The 23091-nt window shown below is 39.4% G+C and overlaps 1 protein-coding gene across 1 annotated transcript in view; it reads left to right on the top strand.

Moving 5' to 3' along the window:
- PRKCI (protein kinase C iota) overlaps positions 1 to 23091 on the top strand; it is an 84460-nt gene that overhangs the window by 55874 nt on the left and 5495 nt on the right. Inside the window, exons 9-17 of the mRNA XM_032173987.2 lie at positions 4073 to 4249; positions 5027 to 5124; positions 5738 to 5824; positions 8298 to 8433; positions 14991 to 15078; positions 16067 to 16192; positions 18558 to 18637; positions 19916 to 20005; positions 21625 to 21740. Of these exons, the coding sequence (XP_032029878.1) occupies positions 4073 to 4249; positions 5027 to 5124; positions 5738 to 5824; positions 8298 to 8433; positions 14991 to 15078; positions 16067 to 16192; positions 18558 to 18637; positions 19916 to 20005; positions 21625 to 21740 (998 nt within the window). The remainder of the gene's footprint in view (positions 1 to 4072; positions 4250 to 5026; positions 5125 to 5737; positions 5825 to 8297; positions 8434 to 14990; positions 15079 to 16066; positions 16193 to 18557; positions 18638 to 19915; positions 20006 to 21624; positions 21741 to 23091) is intronic.

Below are 23091 nucleotides of genomic sequence, written 5' to 3' on the forward strand. Positions count from 1 at the left end.
AAAAAAAAGAAAAAAATTAGGGCGTGGTGGCACACACCTATAATCCCAGCTATTTAGGAGGCTGAGGCACAAGAATCATTGGAACTGGGGAGGCAGAGGTTGCAGTGAGCCAAGATCATGCCACTGCACTCCAGTCTGGGTGACAGAGCAAGACTCTGTTTAAAAAAAGAAAAAAAAAAGGGCAAAGGACATGAACAGACATATCTCAAAATAAAACCTATAAGCAGCCAACAAACATGAAAAACCACTCATCATCACTAATTATCAGAGAAATAGAAATCAAAACCACAGTGAGATACCATCTCACACCAGTCAGAATAGCCGTTACTAAAAAGTCAACCTGTGCGTGATGGCTCACACCTGTAATCCCAGCACTTTGAGAAGCTAAGGCAGAAGGATTGTTTCAGCCCAGGAGTTCAAGAGCAGACTAGGCAACATAGTCTCTACCAAAAAAATGAAGGATTAGACAGGTCCAGTTCTGCACCCCTGTAGTACCAGCTCTTCAGGAGATTGAGGTGGGAGGATCGCTTGAACCCCAAAGGTTGAGGCTGCAGTGAGCCGTGATTGTGCCACTACAGCCTAGGTGACAGAGTGAGACACTGTCTCAACAACAAGAACAAAAAAGTCAAAAAACAACAGATTCTGGTGAGGCTGCAGAGAAAAGGGAATGCTTATACACGGTTGGCGAAAATGTAAATTAGCTCAGCCACCGTGGAAAGCAATTTGGAGATTTCTTAAAGAACTTTAAACAGAGTTACCATTTGACCCAGCAATCTCTCATTACTGGGTATGTACCCAAAGGAAAATAGATCATTCTATCAAAAAGACACATGCATTCCTATGTTCATCACTGCACTGTTCACAATAGCAGAGACATGGAATCAACCTAGGTGTCCATCAATAGTGGATTGGGTAAAGAAAACATGAAACCATGTGTTTTGTGGCAATCTAGATAGAACTGGAAGTCATAATCCTAAACGAATTAATGCAGGAACGGAAAACTAAATACTACATGTTCTCACTTACAAGTAGGAGCTAAGCATTGAGTGCACATAAACATAATCATAGAACTGCAGACACTGTAGACTGCTTGCGGCGGGGGCAGCATGGGTTGAAAAACTACCTATTCAGTAATACATTCACTACCTGGCTGCAATATACTCATGTGACAAACACACACACGTAGCCCCTCTATCTAAGATAAAATTTGAATTTAAAAAATATTACAAATAGGCTGGGTGCGGTGGCTCACACCTGTAATCCCAGCACTTTGGGAGGCCGAGGTGGGTGGATCACAAGGTCAGGAGATCGAGACCATCCTGGCTAACATGGTGAAACCCTGTCTCTACTAAAGATACAAAAAATTAGCCGGGTGCAGTGGTGGGCGCCTGTAGTCCCAGTTACTCGGGAGGCTGAGGCAGGAGAATGGCATGAACCCAGTAAGCAGAGCTTGCAGTGAGCCGAGATCGTGCCACTGCACTCCAGCCTGGGCGAAAGAGTGAGACTCTGTCTCAAAAAAAAAAAAAAAAAAAAATTACAAATAACACTTTTACTGTTTCTCTAGAAAATGCAGTGACCTTGGCACACTTTAAATTCATTCTTCTTCTATTCCTGCCTTTGGGTGCTATTATTGTCAGAGTTTAAAATTCTGTGTGTGTGTGTATATTTGTTTTTTGAAACAGTTACTCGTTATGTAGATTTACCCACATTTTACCCTTTTTGTTTTTCTTTCCTTCTTACGTGTTTGTTCCTCCATCTGAGATCATGCATTTTCTCCTTCAAGAACTCAATTTAGTTTTTCCTTTAGTGAGCACCTACTAGTGATGGATCCACTCAGTTTTTGTTTGTCCGAAAATGTTTTTCTTTCACTTTCACTTTGTGAGCTACTTTTGCAGGATAGAGAATTCTAGGTCAGCTGTTTTCTTTGTTTTTAGGCCCTTTGAAGATGACATTTCACTGTTATGTGGCTTCTGTCATTTCATTCAGCCTTATTATTGTGTCCATGAAGTTAACTCTGCTCTTTTTTGCTCCACTTGATTCTCTCTTACAGTTTCCAGTTAGCCATATTTCAAGTCTATGTGTTGACTTATTTTCTTACAATTCTCTTCTTTCTTAACCTGCCCAAACCTGGTTTCTTTTCACTCTGCTTTATTTATCCTTGTGCGTTAGTCTGTTTTGTGTTGTTACAAAGGAATACCTGAAGGTTGGGTATGGCAGCTCACACCTATAATCCTAGCACTTTGGAGCGAGAGGATCATTTGAGACCAGTAGTTCGGGACCAGCCTTGGCAACATAGCAAGACCCCCCCATGTCTACAAAAAATAAATAAAAATTAGCCGGGTATGGAGGCACATGCCAGTAGTCCCAGCTACTCGGGAGACTGAGGCAGGAGGATCACTTGAGCCCAGGAGTTCATGGCTGCAGTGAGCTATGTTCATGCTACTACACTGCAGCCTGGGTGACAGAGCAAGACCTTTTCTTAAATAAATAAATGGATGAAGGAATAAAGGAATACCCGAGGATGGATAATTTATACAAGATTTATTTGGTGCACGATTCCGCAGGCGGAACAATAAGTATTGCACTAGCATCTGCTTCTGGTGGGGGCCTCAGGAAGCTTTCAGTCTTGGCAGAAGGCAAAGGGGAAGCAGGTGTACCACATGGCAAGAGAGGGAGCAAGAGAGTCAGGGGAGGTGCCACACTCTGAACTCACTCATTAACCACAGGAACACACCAAGCCATTCATGAGGAATCTGTCTCTGTGACCCAAACACCTCCCACTAGGGATCACATTTCAGCATGAGATTTGAGATTTGGAGGGGTCAAATATACAAACCGTATCACCTTATTACCAAATCATTATTATCATTATTATTATTATTATTATTATTATTGACAGGGTCTCACTGTGTCACGCAGGCTGGAGCTCACTGGCACAGTCACAGCTCACTGCAACCTCGACCTGCCCAGCTCAGGTGATCCTCCCACCTCAGCCTCCCAGGTAGCTGGGACTACAGTGCACACCACCAACACTCAGCTAATTTTTGTATTTTTTGGTAGAGATGAGGTTTCTCGCCACATTGCCCAGGCTGGTCTTGAACTCCTGGGCTCTATCAGTCCACCTGCTTCAGCCTCCCTAAGTGCTGGAAATACAGACATGAGCCACTGTGTGCAGCCCAAATTATTATTTCTAAGTTTTTAAGTTGTCATTCTCACTCAGTTTTTCTAATACCTTTCTTTCAGTTTTGTGCTTGCGGGTTTCTTTATCTTTCTCGGAATTTACTATTTGCTTTTTTTGGTATTCTTCGCTTCAGAGATTTCATACTTTATTCTCATGGGTCCATTGTGTGTTGATGATTTTGCAGGCATCTAATGAAAGACTGTCTTCAGGCTCCTCTGTAAATTGCCAGAAGCTTACATTTGTAGTTGTGAATGAATTTTAAGGCTTACTTTGTCGTCCCAAAGGGGTCTTGGTATTCTGTGGAAAAGAATGTCTTCCATTCGCTGAACTACTTCATGCTTGTTTTCTGTCTATAGCATCCAAAAAAGCTTCTGAATGTGTCCTCTCACTAGCTTACGTTTTAAATGTATCAAGCTTCCAGCAGACTCTTTCATCTTGATGTCTCGTTATAACTTCTGAATTCATTATGAAAAACCCAGTTGTTCTCTTAAGTAACTTTGTCAATCTTATCCTAGCCACATACTTGATGTTCCCTGTCAGTGGTACCCCCAATCTCTTGGTCACCAAGGTTAATGTGTTTTTTTAATTCCTGCGTCTGTATTGCCTCTATACCCAAAAGTTATATCCTTTTTAAGACATCCTTCGATGTTTTTGTGATTTCAACTCCCTACCCATTCTTACTACCATCCCTCTTATCTCAAAATTCATCCATATAAGCTGAGTAGTTAGATTATATGGTTTGGAATGACATTTGAAAAATATTGAGAACTTAAAATATTTTTATGTTAGGAAAATATCTTTAAATCGTTATAGGTACAACTAGGTGTTAGAAATACAATGTACTATGCAAAGCATTTCCCATTATAACTCTGATACAAATGTTCTCAACAGGCAATGAACACCAGGGAAAGTGGCAAAGCTTCATCCAGTCTAGGTCTTCAGGATTTTGATTTGCTCCGGGTAATAGGAAGAGGAAGTTATGCCAAAGTACTGTTGGTTCGATTAAAAAAAACAGATCGTATTTATGCAATGAAAGTTGTGAAAAAAGAGCTTGTTAATGATGATGAGGTAAGCACTGCATATTTTGTTGCTTCTAAACTGCTTAAGAATACTATTCTTTTTTTTTTTTTTTTTTTTTTTTTGAGACGGAGTTTCACTCTTGTCACCCAGGCTGGAGTGCTAGTGGTGCAATCTTGGCTCACGGCAACCTCTGCCTCCCAGGTTCAAGTGATTCTCCTGCCTCAGCCTCCCAAGTAGCTGGGATTACAGGCATGCACCACCATGCCCAGCTAATTTTTGTTTTTTTATTAGAGGTGGGGTTTCACCATGTTGGCCAGGCTGATCTTGAACTCCTGACCTCAAGTGATCCACCTGTCTCAGCCTCCCAGAGTTGCTGGGAATATAGGTGTGAGCCACTGCACCCGGCCAAGAGTACTATTTTAAAGAAAACCTCTATGTTTGTGCTTTATTATCTCATTCTGCTTTTCTAAATATGTGCTAAGTAAATGAAATATATTATTTTGGTGTACTTTTCTTACAGATTGTATAAGAGATTTAAAGTAATTTGATTATTATTAGATTTTTTTAAAAAAAACACAAAAATCAAACCACGTTATCATCAGGGGAAATACTTGAGCTTTGTAAAAGTTTTCTAGACAGTTTTATAATACTGAAAGATTTACTAGTGTTATTTTTCTCTTTGTATGTAAATTTTCGTTTCATGATTATCAATGGTTTTGATATTTAGCCTAACCATTGCGCTTGTGACCACTGAATTGCTCAGAGCAAATTTATCATTAATTGTGATATCAGTTTGACATAGATTTCTTACATGTTTCACAATAGGATATTGATTGGGTGCAGACAGAGAAGCATGTGTTTGAGCAGGCATCCAATCATCCTTTCCTTGTTGGGCTGCATTCTTGCTTTCAGACAGAAAGCAGGTAAGATTGAAAGATAATAGAATGATTACTGGGCTTCATATTTTTGGTCATATTACACAGTTAGAACCTTTCTGCTCTAATTCATGAAGTAGATATCATGGAGGACACAACAGTGTTAGGCTTATAACTTCCTGCTAATACTCCATCAGTGATATCAGTTTGATATTAGATCAGCATTAGGAAATGACCTACTTTAGGCAGAACAAGAAACAGCCATGTCATAATTATGGCAGTGGAAATCCAACCTTTTAAATATCCCCAGTATTCTAGTTTTATGCCTTAAGATTTTCTAGAGCTTAACAAGGAGGAAAAATACCTTGACAGTCGAAAATGACTTATTTAGCAGATGCTAAAATTAGGATGGTAATGAGTGGCTCTGGATTGCAAGTGGTACTACTTCAGAACAGAAGTAATAGGTTACAAAATTATTATCATGCTAGTTTACTTTCCGTATCTTCCGTACCCTAGATACCCTTTGTTTCCACCAAAATTTTGGCATCTTTTTAAAGGCTAAATAGTAGAGACTGCTCTCTGTTGTGATGGTTTCTGAAAATGCAAAGTTACACTACCTTATTTGGGATCTTGATTTCATGGGTTCTCTCCTGTGTTTTAGATTGTTCTTTGTTATAGAGTATGTAAATGGAGGAGACCTAATGTTTCATATGCAGCGACAAAGAAAACTTCCTGAAGAACATGCCAGGTGAGTTTTTGTTTACTGTTTGTGTTGTTTTCTTTTCGGGGCCATGTGGCTTTTTATGTGCAGTGATTGGAAACAGTAGATAAATAATTTATTTGGATACTAGTTAATTCTTTGTAAGTCATGCAGAGGCTGAGCTAAAAGTTAATTTGTGTTATATATGTGTAAAACAATTATACTTTTACATTTATACACATACATGTACATACAGATGCACACAGTGCTTCCTAAGCAATTGAAAAGTGTAAACAGTATTAAAAGGGAAACCTTTAGCCTACTAAAACCAATCCTTTTCAAATATTTTGTCTATTTAGCATCAGCCATTTAAATAATTGAGACTAATAAACACTTATTAGTCTTCAGGTTTGTAGTGGTCTCTCAGAGAGTTTTTCACGATAAGAATGCTATTCATACATACTTGAGAGTGATTAAACAATCCCTCTGGCTGGGCACAGTGGCTCACACCTCTAATCCCAGCACTTTGGGAGGCTGAGGCGGGTGGATCACCTGAGGTCAGGAGTTTTGAGACCAGCCTGGCCAACATGGTGAAACCCTGTCTCTACTAAAAATACAAAAATTAGCTGGTCGTGGTGGCGGGTGCCTATAATCCCAGCTACTCAGGATGCGAGGCAGGAGAATTGTCTGAACCCGCAAGGCGGAGGTTGCAGTGAGCCAAGATCGCACCACTGCACTCCAGCCTAGCCAACAGAGCAAGACTCTGGAAAAAAAAAAAAAAAAGATCCCTCTTAAACTAGTATATACTTCTGACTGTTCTTCCTGTGATTTATTGTTCTTTGGCTTTTTTCCCTCTAATCCCATAATTATTGATGGATAAAAGAATATTGAATAGGCTGGGCACAATGGCTCATGCCTGTAATCCCAGCACTTTGGGAAGCCGAGGCGGGTGGATCATGAGGTCAAGAGATTGAGACCATCCTGGCCAACATGGTGAAACCCCATCTCTACTAAAAATACAAAAATTAGCCGGGCGTGGTGGTGGGCGCCTGTGGTCCCAACTACTCAGGAGGCTGAATTAGGAGAATCGCTTGAGCCCAGGAGGTGGAGGTTGCAGTGGGCTGAGATTGTGCTACTGCACTCCAGCCTGGCAGAGTGAGACTCTGTTTCAAAAAAATTTTTAAAAAGGGTATTGAATATTAATTTTGTGCCCTTAATTTGATATTAATATACAGGATTGTAAATTGTTTATGTGTTGGATGGAGGAGTTAGGTGGGAAGGGATCATGGCCTTGAGTAAAAAGTTTAATCCATCACTACCATGTTACGTTTCTTATTCATAATCAGCAGTAATTCTCACCCTTTCCCACTTCACAAGAGTAATGCCAAAATGAAGCATGTGAGTTTGTGTATGTATGTAATTATCATGCAGGGAATAAATATTAGAAATTTCATTTAAATTAAAAACTTGTAGAAAATTTGCTACTTCATTATTGCTTGTCAAAAATTTCATAAGAAGATATAAATTATACTTATCTAATCTTGAGGCCAAGCTGGGTTTTTCTTTATTTGGGTTTTGTTGTTGTTGTTTTGGTGTTCATTTATGTTCATTGTGTGTTTATGCCTTATCAAATGGTCACCCTTCATAGCAGAGCCACAGACGATATTTTGAATTGTGAACATAGCCAATATTTGTTCCTTGTTTGTTCAGTTGAATGTGGGAAAGCTAGTCTGGTTTTTACTATATTAATGTGCCAATTCTGGTTTTATAACATCTTTGCTTTTGTAAGAACTAAAGCCCAGAACAAGGGCTTAAGTTCCCGAATCACAGAATTAAGTAGCTAGGAGGTGTATGTTATGTACCTCCACACGCGATCATGATAATGTGCCACCAAAGCAGCCATACATCAGCTCAGGCATTCCATTTTCATTATTCAGGCCAAAAGTTCTGGGTTGTCACCAGTGAGTTGGTAGCAGTTTTTTTAAGTTCTTCATTTACTATTAAATTTTATAGTTGTAGAATATTTTCATTTAATTCCTTTTCTAAAACCTTCATGAGGATTTTATAGTTTTGAGTGGTCAGCTTGTAATATTCTTTCTATTCTCAACCCCGTCAGTGGTTCTTAGCCGTCTCGGGGAATCATGGGTCCCTTAGAGAAGTGATGAAAGCTTTGAGGACTCTGTAAATGCTGTGCATGTACATATGGGCGTACACCTTTGCCCCCAGTTGTAGAAGTATGGACTGCCTGAAGTTCACCCAAGGACCCAGATTAAGAACCCCTGTTTGAGACTATCAAATGAATAGCTTTATGAAAAATGTGAATTTAAGTTAGACAGGAACTTTTACAATTGTGTCTTTGGCTCAGATGTTTTAAAGTGGTACTTCAGTTCATTTTTTAAATTTGTTCCTAAAATCTCTGGGAGAAAAAAATATGTTTTGATATGAATTTTTGTGTTTCCAGTTGCAAATGTAGAACTTAAATATGGTTGAATCAAATGACTTATTTTTTATTTTATTTTAGATTTTACTCTGCGGAAATCAGTCTAGCATTAAATTATCTTCATGAGCGAGGGATAATTTATAGAGATTTGAAACTGGACAATGTATTACTGGACTCTGAAGGCCACATTAAACTAACTGACTACGGCATGTGTAAGGTGAGGAAAATTTTCTAGTTATTTTGAAAGGTCTTCAGCAGCTAGTAGTCTTTGTAAAATAACTTCATGTTTAAAGATGAGGAAATGATTACTAATTTTGCTAATTTACTTAAGAAGCTTTGTGGAATTCTAGCACAAAGACAAATGTACTTTTTTTCCTAACCATTTGCAAAATTTATATCTTCTGTTTTATGTGTACTACAATAAGAGTTAATTTCTTTTTATTATACATAACTTTTTATCTTGAAAGTTGAAATACAATTGAAGAAAATTTGGAAATAAAAATTGTCTGCAATTCCACTACTTAACACAACCATTTGCATATGACCTTCCAATTTTTGCCATTTAGTAGTAAATCTTATATAATGCATTCAGGATTTTCCTCAGAAGTTAAACATTTTTTATATTTAAATTTTAAACATTTGACATAAAGCATAATAGGATAAAACAAGAATTTTAGTTACTCTCAGAATATGTCTTCTTTATTTCTTGATGTTTTATTCTTTTTATAACAGTGTTCCATTTTAAAGGTCTGATATTTTCCCACAAAATGGGTAAGGAACTACTCCTTATTAAGGTAACTGGTACAAAATTATCCTCACATAGTAATACAACAACCAGTATGTAAATGTGTGAATTGCATTCCCTGTTCACCTGTGGGAAGTGCCTCCAGAGCCTGGAGATTATCTAAATGCTAATAACATGGCATATGACAACCTAGTTTTATCGAAGATTTAACTTTATTATCTGTTCAGCATGCATTAAAGAATAAAATCTTCACTTAAACTATGTTTGCTTTTATGTACAGAATTCAACCACACTTTTCACATGATACTTATTAATTAATTATTATTATTATTATATTTTTGGAGACATAGTCTCGCTCTGTCATCCAGGCTGGAGTGCAATGGCACAATCTTGGCTCACTGCAACCTCCGCCTCCTGGGTTCAAGCCATTCTCCTGCCTCAGCCTTCCAAGTAGCTGAGATTAAGGTGCGCTCCACCATCCCTGGCTAATTATAATTTTTTTTTTTTTTTTTTTTAATTTTTTGAGACAGAGTTTTGCTCTTGTTGCCCAGGCTGGAGTACAATGGCACGATCTCAGCTCACTGCAACCTCCACCTCCCAGGTTCAAGCAATTCTCCTGCCTCAGCCTCCCGAGTAGCTGAGATTACAGGCACTTGCAACCACGCCCAGCTAATTTTTTTGTATTTTTAGTAGAGATGGGGTTTCATCATGTTGGCCAGGCTGGTCTCGAACTCCTGACCTCAGGTGATCCACCCGCCTCAGCCTCCCAAAGTGCTGGGATTATGGATGTGAGCCACCATGCCCGGCCCTTACATATTTTTATTATACAAGTTTTCAGTCATAAACAATTAGAAAGCTTAGCGAGTGGAACCCTTGTGTACCTATCACTTATATTTGTGGTACCTTTTTGATCTCTGTGTCATTTTTTTCCCTAAGGGATTTTTTTCTCATTTCAGAAAGAAGTGACAGTGATAGAGGAGTCTTATCCCCAAGAATAAGTGAAACTGAACAAAAAACATGGAGAGTATTAACCTTCATACGAAGTGCACAAATTAAAACAATGAGGCTTATTTTTTGCCTGTGAGATACTGGTTTTAAAGTTAGAATAGCCTGTATGTACAAGAGTTTAAAGAAATGGGCATATGTCACTGGTGTGTATATAAATTGTTACAAACCTTTTGAAAAGCAGTTTGATGGGGAATTATCAGGAATCCTAAAGATGGCCATGTTCTTTGATCCAGTAATTCTGCCACTTTGATATTCCGAGTAAATATTTTGGTTTATGAAGAGAGATTTCTGACCAAAACTTTTATTATAGTTTATGGTAAATATTATAGAGTCATTTAAAAAGATGTTTTTATTTTATTTTTACTTTTTTTTTTTTTCTTTTTTTAAATAGAGACGAGGTCTCACTGTGTTGCCCAGGCTGGTCTCAAACCCAAGAGTTCATAATGTTAGCATTTAGATAATCTCCAGGCTTCGGAGGCACTTTCCTCAGGTGAATGGGGAATGCAGTTCATACATTTACATATTTGTCATGTTACTATGTGAGGATAATTTTGTTCCAGTTATCTTAACAAGGAAAGCAAGCCACCACGCCCGGCTGAAGATATTTATAAAAAATGCATAACACATGATGGCTCAGACCTGTAATCCCAGCACTTCGGGAGGCCAAGGCAGGCAGATCGCTGGAGCTCAGAAGTTCGACATCAGCCTGGGCAACATGGCAAAACTCCACCTCTACAAAAAATAGGAAAATTACACTGGCTTGGTTGTGCTTGTAGTCCCAGCTACTTGGGAGGCTGAGACAGGGGGATCACTTGAGCCTGGGGCTGTAGTGAGCTGTAATCACACCACTGCACTCCAGCTTGGGTGACAGAGTGAGATCCTGTCTAAAATACATATATATATATATAAAATGCTTATAACAGGTGAAGTCAAAGACAAAGAGTTGTCTGATTCTTTTATGTATCATTCTGTTATGTAGCATCACACGTTGATTCTGTTTACTTTTCAGTATTTTTCAAGTTGTTATTTTAAAATGTTATGTTAAATGTGGTTACCAATTGCATTACAGTACACTAATGCATTTTAATAGCATTTTAAAATGTTATTTTTAAATAACAACTTTAATGGAATCACTACATTGTTTAAACAATCAAAATGGGCAGGGCGTGGTGGCTCACGCCTGTAATCCCAGCACTTTGGGAGGCCAAGGCGGGCGGATCACAGGTCAGGAGATGGAGACGATCCTGGCTAACATGGTGAAACTCCGTCTTTAAGAAAAGTACAAAAACTTTAGCCGGGCATGGTGGCGGGCGCCTGTAGTCCCAGCTACTCAAGAGGCTGAGGCAGGAGAATGGCGAGAACCCGGGAGGTGGAGCTTGCAGTGAGCCAAGATCGTGCCACTGCACTCCAGCCTGGGCGACAGAGTGAGACTCCATCTCAAAAAAAAAACAAAAAAGACTTTTCTCTTTTTGTCTTTCTTAGTGTTTTGTTACTCTTACTGGAAAATAATATTGGCTTCTTATACATTTTCATTTCTTAGAGGGATCCTCAATCAAGTTAGTCCAGGTCTTTGATAAATCTGAGATCTTTATTGAGTGGATCTTTAAATCAAATGTCCTCCTACCTCCCTTTCTGCCTTTCCCCCTTCTCCAAGAGCTGCCTACGGCGGGTGCAGTGGCTCACGCCTATAATTCCAGCACTTTGGGAGGCCAAGGCGGGCGGATTACTTGAGGTCAGGTATTTGAGAACAGCCTGGCCAACATGGTGAAAACCCATCTCTGCTAAAACCACAAAAACTAGCCAGGTGTGGTGGCGAGTGCCTGTAATCCCAGCTACTTGGGAGGCTGAGGCAGGAGAATCTCTTGAACCTGGGGTAGGGTGGAGGTTGCAGTGAGCTAAGATCACACCACTACACTGCACTCCAGACTGGGCAACAGAGTGAGACTCCGTCTCAAAATATGTACATATAAAATAAAATAAAAAATAAAGCTTATGAGAAATTCACCCTCCAAAAGTTTGAATGCTGTTTTATGACTTAGAGTCAATATTTAACTTACCTGAAGCTTGACTTAATGCAAGTGTTGGATGAATTTCTTTATAAAGATTGCAGAGGATAGTGATGAAAACTTGAATTAATATCTTTAGAGTTATGTTTGAAATATTTTATGAGCATTGATTTTATTTAGTGGAAACCTTTCATGGTTTTATGAACTGATGTGCCTTTCAGTACTTTTTTTCAGCAACAGAGGAATTCTAATAACATCTGTGTTATGCTGTAGAAAACTTAGCAAATGGACCTACATTCCGACATTCAGTCAACAAGTGAATGATTAAGCATAGCTGTTACAAGTTAACAGACTACATCTCTTACCTCTGACTATTGCACTGAAAGTACATGTCATTTATCATGAGAATGTATTGCCGTTGCCAATAATGGAAAACAAAAACCATATTTATATTTCTAAAAATAGCATATCCCTTTTAGAAATCATTTAAAAAATTCTTGGAGTCACAACATATTACTAAATATTTCTTCTAGATGTTTATAGCAGTGTTATGTATAATAGGGTGAAATTTGAAGAAAAATATGTTCACCATGCCCAGAATGTCTCTGGAGGGCCACATAATAGTGGTTGCCTCTAGGGAGCTGGCACTGGGTGAGTCAGGGACAAGAATGGAAGGAAGAGCCGGGTGCAGTGCTCACGCCTGTAATCCCAGCACTTTGGGAGGCTGAGGTGGGTGGATCACCTGAGGTCAGGAGTTTGAGACCAACCTGGCCAACATGGCGAAGCCCCATCTCTACTAAAAATACAAAAAGCCAGAGGCCCGGCACGGTGGCTCACGCCTATAATCCTAGCACTTTGGGAGGCTGAGGCAGGTGGATGACTTGAGGTCAGGAGTTCGAGACCAACCTGACCAACATGGTGAAACCCCATCCCTACTAAAAATACAGAATTAGGTGGGCGTGGTGGTGCATGTCTGTAATCCCAGCTACTTGGGAGGCTGAGGCAGGAGAATCGCTTGAACCTGCGAGGCAGAGGTTGCAGTGAGCCGAGATTGCACCGTTGCACTCCAGCCTGGGTAACAAGAATGAAACTCCATCTTAAAGCAAAAAAAAAAAGCCAGGCGTGGTTGCACGCACCTGTATTCCCAGCTACTTGGGAGGCTGAGGCATGAGAATCACTTGAACCCAGGAGACAGAGGTTGCAGTGAGCCAAGATCACGCCACTGAACTCCATCCTGGGTGACAGAGCGAGACTCGGTCTCAAAAAAAAAAAAAAAAAAAAAAAAAGGCTTGATTTTTGTACTGCCCCCCCTTTCTTGGTTTAGAATTTTGTACCATATAATCTATAGGAAAGTGGCTAAGTTCTAGGTACATATATTCTGTTGAATTTCATATAGTTGTTAATATTAAAAAGCCTTCAGTTACATAGGAAATGCTTATAAAGTTTTACAACATGCTTAATTATGTATAATTCAGTTGTTTTTAGACTTTTTTATTGTTGATTTTTTTTTATTTGCCTTGTGGCCAGAGAATGGTTTGAATATTAGTTCATGGGAATACATTGAGATTTCCTTTATGACCTAATATATGGCCAGTAGCCCATGCGTACTTAAAAGGATATATAATCTTTACATGCAGGGAGTCTTCCTCTAATGTCTCTCTTCCTTCTTCCTCACTCCACACACACATATAAACATACATATTCTATATATATATTAGCTCTAGCTTGTTTCCAAATCTTTGTCTGCCTACTGGTTTTTAGTACGTGTGATCTATCATTTTCTAATATAGATTATTCTCATATTAACTTCTCCTATCATGATTGGAGATTGTGAAATTCTCCTAATAATTTTGTCCTTTTTTACTGTTTATATTTTGAGGCCGTGTTGTTGAGTGTATTCAAGTTTATATTTGTTACAACTTCTTGGTGATTGCCCCATTAATTATTGGGTAGTTCCTTTACTCTGCCTGTTAGTGTGTTTTGCCTTAATTTTTTCCATCCTGTAGCTATTAAAATACAGGCCCGGCGTGGTGGCTTATGCCTGTAATCCCAGCACTTTGGGAGGCCAAGGTGGGCAGATCATCTGAGGTCAGGAGTTTGAGATCAGCCTGACAAACATGGAGAAACCCCATTTTCTACTAAAAATACAAAATTAGCTGGGTGTGGTGGCACACGCCTGTAATCCCAGCTACTCAGGAGGCTGAGGCAGGAGAATTGCCTGAACCCGGGAGGCGGAGGTTGCAGTGAGCTGACATTGTGCTATTGCACTCCAGCCTGGGCAACAAAGTGAAACTCTGTCTCAAAAAAAAAAAGGTGTTCTTAGGAAAAATAAACAGAAGGAAAATATTGTAGTCTTATCAATGGTTGTATTAGGAGGTGAGATTTAAAGTGCTTCTTTTCTTCATGAAATATGCCTTATTCTACTAATATTAAAATTTTGGTATTAAATTTTAACTTGTATGTAAATTATTTTAAATGCAAGTCTTACCTTAATTGAATCAACTCTAGCAACATCTAATGAGGACAGGTTTTCTTCAAGCTATTTAGTGGTGATCTGTGATTTTAATAATAAAGGCAGTTGCCAGGCATGATGGCTCACGCCTGTAATCCCAGCACTTTGGGAGGCCGAGGCAGGTGGATCACTTGAGGCCAGGAGATCGAGACCAGCCTGGCCAACATAGTGAAACCCTGTCTCTACTAAAAATACAAAAATTAGCTTGGTGTGTTGGTGCATGCCTGTAATTCCAACTACTCAGGAGGCTGAGACACAAGAATTGCCTGAACCCAGGAGGTGGAGGTTGCAATGAGCTGAGATCACGCCACTGCATGCCAGCCTGGGTGACAGAGCAAGACCCTGTCAAAAATAATAATAATAAGGGCGATTGTTCTAGTGATGTTAAGTGAGTTTAATGTATCACTACAGACGCTGAACTTATATGATAGGTGAAATAGAAAGGGTGAATTTAAAACAGAATTTTTTATCTCATTATTTCTTTCTGTTCTTTTTAATAAAAGGAAGGATTACGGCCAGGAGATACAACCAGCACTTTCTGTGGTACTCCTAATTACATTGCTCCTGAAATTTTAAGAGGAGAAGATTATGGTAATAAATAAATTGGTGGTATTATTTTAGCTATTGCTAGATGGGTGGTTAAATGTGGTACCAATTGCATTACAGTACACTAATGCATTTTGACATGATCTTATTAATATAAGCATTCTTGATCCTGTTAAAAACTACATGGACAGCCTCAGACTTTGAAATCGGAGACAGTGGGACCTTGGCAGTATTTGGGGGTACGAAGCTGAATAATACTTTATTAATGACAAACACTAAACAGTAGCAGGCACTATTCTAAGCAGTTTACATATATTAACTAAGTTAATCCTCTTAACAACCCTGTGAGGTAAGTACTGTTAATTCTCCTTTTACAGATGAGGAAACTGACATACAGAAAGTTTAAATAACTCGCCTAAGGTCAAGGATTCAGAACAGCACCCACGTGACTCCAGAGTCATGAACCTCTGGAAAATTTTTCAGATTTCCTGGGATATTTCCCCCAGGAATCTGAAAGATAGTGGAAAGATTAACAGTATTTCAGGCACCAGAAGATACACTTACCTTGAGAAAACATTTGACTTTTTGGGTTTTGGCCCTCTGCCTTCAGCAGATATGAAGGAGAATGTGGTACTTAATGAAAGCTGCTCAGATTCTGAATCCACTGTCCTTCACTGGTCTTTATCAGCTAGCAAAAGATCAAGTTTAAGACCAAGGAGATTACTCTGAAATACAATTTAATTATATCCTCAACACACAATATTAGATATTGGGCATGAGTCTGAAAGTAGTCATACAGGGAAAAAGAAAGTTTTTTTCTCATAATTTTATTTTTAAAATTATCTTTTAGGTACCTACCCTTGTTGATAAATGAAGCATTTCTATAATCTTCAGTGCCTACCATGATAGTTGGAATGCATTTAGAGTTTACTTTTTCATTGTTTCTTTTTCCTGTATGTGATAAAATCTCCAGTTAACTAACTTTCAAGAATGCAAAGTGTATAATTCATTGCTTTAAAATTTCTTTCTGAAGGTTTCAGTGTTGACTGGTGGGCTCTTGGAGTGCTAATGTTTGAGATGATGGCAGGAAGGTCCCCATTTGATATTGTTGGGAGCTCTGATAACCCTGACCAGAACACAGAAGATTATCTCTTCCAAGGTAATTTGGAGTATTTTACAGAGATTCTCTGAGAAAAACCTAGAGTACAAATGAGAGTGATTCAGGTTACTACTTTGAGTAAGAAAAATGAGCATAATCTGGAAAATGTACTCCTGACTCACTGTATTAGGTTTTATTGTTGTTTTTGTTTGTTTTTGAGACAAGGTCTCACTCTTTTGCCCAGGCTGGAGTGCAGGGGCGCAATCTCGGCTCACTGCAACCTCCACCTCCGTGTTTCAAGCAATTCTTCTGCCTCAGCCTCCCGAGTAGCTGGGATTACAGGCACACACCACTATGCCTGGCTAATTTTTGTATTTTTAGTAGAGGCAGGGTCTCACCGTGTTGGTCAGGCTGGTCTTGAACTCCTGACTTCAAGTGATCTGCCCACCTCAGCCTCCCCAAAGTGCTGAGATTACAGGAATGAGCCACTGCGCCTGGCCTCTGTGTATTAGGTTTTGATGTTTTTTTAATACATTCTTTCTTTTCTATAGTCTTCACTCCTGTTCACAGTTACCTTCTCATACTCAAAATCATAACGGGTTATTTAGAATTATCCATCACAAACAGATTGGAGAAAGGAATCCTGTGGCTAGAGAGGATAATCTTTACACAGGGACCCCAAGGCTGAGTGTGTAAGTTCAAGAACAGTATGAGGGGAAATAGAGCACTAAGATGATGAGTGATCAAAAGATGGGGAAAAAAGGCCTCACATCAGGGAATATACAGAATTGACAGAAACAAGCAGACAAGTACAGGGACGTCTAGCACAGAATACAAAGAAGTATGAAACCTACTATAAAATTCTACATTTAATAATTAAAGCCATCACAGGATATACATAGGCATTTCATGTAATAGGAAGCCCAAATGGCCATGGAATATGTGAAAAGACATTCAGTCTCACTAGCAATTAAGGGGATGCACATTAAATGTTAGTGAGTTACCATTTCATATCGGTACATTTGATTAAAATATTAAAGTCAGATAATACCAGTGCTGGTGAGTATGTGGAGCAACTGGAACTCTTCTAGCCTGCTGGTAGGAATGAAAACTGACACAACAGCTTTAAAGAATAATTTGGCAATGTCCAATAAAATTGCATGTTATATATGCCAAGCATTTTACAAAGGTTAACTCATTTAAACCTCATAACAATCCTATGAAGTATTTTTTATTCCTGTTTTACAGATGAGGAAACTGAGGCACAATTAGGTAGTCAAAGAATAAGATTCATGTAAATGATAAATAGTATTCAGATTAGAGGCTTTCTCTGAGAAGATGGGAAAAGAAGGGGTTTAGGAAAGTACAGGAGGCACTTCAGTTATATGTGTAATATCTCATTTTTTCTCCTGGAATGCCTTAAATATCTTATAATAAAAATTTAAAGATTGCACCCAGGCACAGTGGCTCACATCTGTAATCCCAGCACTTTGAGAAGCCGAGCTGGGCAGATCACTTGAGGTCAGGAGTTCGAGACCAGCCTGGCCAACATGGCAAAACCCCGTCTCTACTAAAAATAAAAAAAATTAGCTGGGCGTCGTGGCGGGCACCTGTAATCCCAACTACTCAGGAGGGTCAGGCAAGAGAATCACTTGAGCCTGGGAGGTGGAGGTTGCAGTGAGCTGAGATCGTGCCACTGCACTCCAGCCTGAGCAAGACAGTGACACTCTGTCTCAAAAAAAAAGAAAAAAGAAATTTAAAGATTGCCAGATGCAGTGGTTCACACCTGTAATCCCAGCACTTTGGGGGTCCAAGGCAGGAGGATTGCTTGAGCCCAGGAGTTCAAGACCAGCCTGAGCAATATGGTGAGACCCTTATCTCTACAAAAAAATTTAAAATTAGCCAGCCATTGCTGGGCACAGTGGCTCACGCCTGTAATCCCAGCACTTTGGGAGGCTGAGGTGGGCGGATCACTTACCTTCATGAGTTCAGGAGTTCGAGACCAGCCCGGCCAGCATGGTGAAACCCCATGTCTACCAAAAACACAAAACTCACTGGGCGTAGTGGCACACGCCAGTAATCCCAGCTACTCAGGAGGCTGAAGTAGTAGAAGCGTTTGAACCCGGGAGGCAGAGGTTGCAGTGAGCTGAGATCGTGCCACTGTACTCCAGCCTGGATGACAGAACAAGACTCCATCTCAAAAAAAGAAAAATTTACCCGAGTGTGATGGTGGCGCCTGTGGTCCCAGCTACTTGGGAGGCTGAGGGGGAAGGATTGCTTAAGCCCGGGAGGTCAAGGCTGCAGTGAGCTGTGATTGCAGTATTGCATTCCAACCTGGGCAACAGCAAGACCCTTTCAAAAAAGAAGAGAAAAGATTAAAGCCATGTAAAAGTTAAATATAATACTATAATTTTTATCTTTCTAGTTATTTTGGAAAAACAAATTCGCATACCACGTTCTCTGTCTGTAAAAGCTGCAAGTGTTCTGAAGAGTTTTCTTAACAAGGTATAAATTGTGTATAAGAATATTTTGTGATTTGTCTCTTTCTATAGATATCAAACTGGTCAGTAGCGGTTTGGGAAATGTAAAATTCCAAAACAGTAGAGAATGTAACTTTTTCAGTTTGACCCAGAATTTGTCTCTTACCCAAAGAGTAATAGAGAGCATTAGATCCTGAGATAAGTTAGTTGTTCTTTCCATTTTGGCAGTAAAATTTACTCCCCAGCTATATATTACATAATGTTTTTTTGTGTGTAAATAATATATACCATATTCTCACATAGGGGAAGAGTTAATCTTTGGGTCTAGCCATAATTGTACTTTGAACTCTGTTTCCATTTTCTGAGCACGTGGGCCGCAGTGCTCCCTAGAAATTCTCATGTCAAAAATGCTATAATTAGGTAAAATTCAGAAGAAATGAAATGCTATCTTTGGCTCTTAAAAATGTGAACATGATTCAATTGTTTGTTGCTGTTGGTAGGGTAGAGGAGTTTTAGGATCTAGGAGTGTGGTCTTGGCAATTATAAATTCTACTTTAAATAAATGGTATGATAGAAAGGTTGATGTACATTTACCTTTTAAGGTAAATAGATAAGATAATGGATTTTAATAAAATAAGAACTTGAAGCCTTTTAAAAAATAAACAATTTATGTGAGGAAAGATTTAAACTTGAAACCTAGTTTTTCACATAGTGAAAAATGAAGGCAAGAGGTGTTGATAAGCAAAATAAAATACCTTTTATCAGAAAGAAAAATGGGAACATATTCTCATTCATAGCGATGAATAAGCCAAGACTTTTTATAAGTTGCAGGCTGCTTCTCAGTTCAGTGATTCAGATAATGGTTGTATCATTGTCTCACACAGGTGATTTGTTGCTGTAATTGGGCATGGGGCTTTTAAATTAAGCTAAAAACAAACTTCTGATGAAGTTTGGAGGTTTGCATGTTTTGATTGTCACACTAGGTTATGCCAAAGAAATGGCTGGGTGTTGCTCAAATGATTCTGCTGTTCTCTTTTTCCTATTTTTCTTTAGCAAGGAATTGGTGATGATTCTCTGTTTTAATTACATGATAGGTGGAGAAAGTGCCATGAGGAAATCTTACCTATCACAAGTTTCAGATAACTCAATTTGTTCTGGAGTTGTACTTTGTAGAAATAAAAGATAGACCATTCCAACTTCAGAAATAAGAGTATCATGTGAGGACACAAAACATAGATCACAAAGGTGATTTATTTTAAAGCATGACATTCATCCAATTCTGGAAACATTTCTTTCACCATAGGACCCTAAGGAACGATTGGGTTGTCATCCTCAAACAGGATTTGCTGATATTCAGGGACATCCGTTCTTCCGAAATGTTGACTGGGATATGGTATGTAAATTTTGATTACTTTCTCTATTAGGTTTCATTATTATCTTGGGCCAATTTTTTTTGTTTGTTCTGTTTTTTTGTTTTTAGACGGAGTCTTGCTCTGTCACCCAGGCTGGAGTGCAATAGCACCATCTCAGCTCACTGCAACCTCTGCCTCCCGGGTTCAAGCAGTTCTGCCTCCGCCTCCCTAGTTGTTGGAATTACAGGCACACACCACCATGCCTGGCTAATTTTTGTATTTTTAGTAGAGATGGGCGGGCGGGGGTTTCACAGTGTCGGCCAGGCTGGTCTCGAACTCCTGACCTCAGGTGATACACCCACCTCGGCCTCCCAAAGTGCTGGGATTACAGGTGTGAGCCACCGCACCTGGCCTATCTTGGGCCAGATTTTATTGTCTTAGCTAACATATCACAGCTCTAAAAACTTAAAACCACTTTCTAAACTGCTTTTTAGAAAACTTTTAAAACAAAAAAAATTCAATTTTTTTTAATTTATTTTTTTTTTTCTGAGATGGAGTCTCATTCTGTCGCCCAGGCTGGAGTGCAGTAGTGTGATCTCTGCTCACTGCAGCCTCCGCCTCCTGGGTTCAAGCAATTCTGCCTCAGCCTCCTGAGTAGCTGGGATTACAGGCACACGCCACCACGCCCAGCTAATTTTTGTATTTTTAGTAGAGACGGGGTTTCATCATGTTGGCCAGGCTAGTATTGAACTCTTGACCTCAAGTGATCTGCCCGCCTCAGCCTCCCAAAGTGCTGGGATTCCAGGGGTGAGCCACCATGCCCAGCCAAAAAATTGAATATTAATGTAATAAAGCAGGTTGTAATGTTATTGAGGCCCATATCAATGTTTATACTTGTTTTTATTTTTTTAAGAGAAACAGTCTCACTCTGTTGCCCAGGCTGCTGTCATGAGCTATCATGACAGCCTTGATTGAACTCCTGGGCTCAAGAGATCCTCCTGTGTTAACCTCCCAAGTAGCTGGGACTATAGGCATAAGCCATGGTACCCAGCTAATTTTCTTTTTTTTTTTTTTTTTTTTTTTTTTTTGAGATGGTGTCTTGCTCTGTCTCCCAGGCTGGAGTGTAGTGGGACAATCTCAGCTCACTGCAACCTTCGCCACCTGGGTTCAAGTGATTTCTCCTGTCTCAGCCTCCAGAGTAGCTGGGATTACAGGCGTGCGCCACCACACCTGGCTAATTTTGGTATTTTTAGTAGAGACGGGGTTTCACTATGTTGGCCAGGCTGGTCTTGAATCCCTGACCTCAGGTGATCTGTGCACCTTGGCCTCCCAAAGTGATGGGATTACAGGCGTGAGCCACTGCACCCAGCCAATTTTTTATTTTTTTATAGAGATGGGGTCTTGCTATGTTGTCCGGGCTGGTCTTGAACACCTGGCCTCAAGTGATCCTCCCATCTCAACCTACCAAGCGGTTGGGATTACAGACGTGAGCCGCCATGCCCAGCTCATATTTGTAAATTATGTTCATCATTGCTAATATCATTGAACCATGCTTCAAGACTCACTTTAATAAGGTAAACAATGAGTGCAGAGGAGAACTGTAGAGGTGGAGTTTTTCTAAGAATACAGACTTGAGCTGTCATCCAATATGTCTTTTCAGATGGAGCAAAAACAGGTGGTACCTCCCTTTAAACCAAATATTTCTGGGGAGTTTGGTTTGGACAACTTTGATTCTCAGTTTACTAATGAACCTGTCCAGCTCACTCCAGATGATGAGTAAGTAATTCTGTACACTGAAATTTTTTTTAAGTTCTTTGGAAATCCCATTTTTAGTGACTATGCAATGTTTCATTATCAGATTATACTATAATTTTATTTTCTATTTTATTTCATTTTATTTTATTTTTGAGATGGAGTCTCGCTCTGTCGCCCAGGCTGGAGTGCAGTGGTGCAATCTCGGCTCACTGCAACCTCTGCTTCCCAGGTTCAAGCGATTCTCCTACCTCAGACACCCTGAGTAGCTGGTACTACAGGCATGTGCCGCCATGCCCGGCTAATTTTTGTATTTTTAGTAAGGACAGGGTTTGCCATGTTGGCTAGGCTGATCTTGAACTCCAGACCTCACATGATCCACCCACCTTGGCCTCTTAAAGTGTTGGGATTACAGGCGTGAGCCACTGTGCCTGGCCTATACTATATATAACCATTCAGTTACTGGTATTTGTATCCACTGTACCATTATAAGTTTTAATAGTAATTGTCATTTTCTCCTTTGCTTTATAGTGCATTATCTTATTTTCACAACAACTTTGTAAACTAGTTATTGTCATCTTCGTTTTACAGATGAGGAAACCAAGGCTCAGAGAGGTTAAGCAAAGTTACACAGCTATCAGGTGGCAGAGTCAGGATTCAAACCCAAATCTGACTGACTAAGGCCTGTGCTCTTTCTACCACGCTGCACTGTTTCCCATTTGACAAGGACTGTCTTTGAGTTCCTGAGTATTGCCTTAAGATAGATTCCTAGAAAGATAATTAGGTCAGAGGGTATTAACATTTTAAAGCTCTTGATATGTATTGCCAAATTGCTTTTTTTAAGAAATTACATTGAGTTATTAAATCCAGCCATCAGTGATCTGATATATTTTTTGTGCTTATACTGCATCTTTTAAAAATATAGTTTGGAATAATTGGGAGATATTTTGATTATTTACCTGTTGTTACAGATTCATTCTCTCTAATCTCAAGGAGGCCCTTATTGTTTGGCAGTCATTTTACTTATTTCTTACCACATTTCTCCCAGCACCTGCTCCAAACAGTCTCTTCATTTCAGAAGCCTTCAGTTCTACTCCTTTTTCCATCACTGTTAATGGATTAACTTTGTCTTAATTTGATGCAAGGACTGATAACCTCTCTGAGGTGACCTTGCCTCCTTTCCAGCTGTCCCCAGACCACCTGGCATCTCAAAATTGCTTTCTAACTCTTTTCATCATTTTCTTATTCCCTACTCTTGGAAGGCTCTCCTTTACAAGGGGTGTCCCTCCTATTTTCCTAGACCTGTTTCCTTAAGATTTCATTTTGTCAGTTATCTTTTTATTGGACCTTCTTTGATTTTTTTTTTCTAGCTTAT

Source organism: Hylobates moloch, unplaced genomic scaffold (genome assembly GCF_009828535.3).
Source record: "Hylobates moloch isolate HMO894 unplaced genomic scaffold, HMol_V3 SCAFFOLD_13, whole genome shotgun sequence".
NCBI lineage: Eukaryota > Metazoa > Chordata > Mammalia > Primates > Hylobatidae > Hylobates > Hylobates moloch.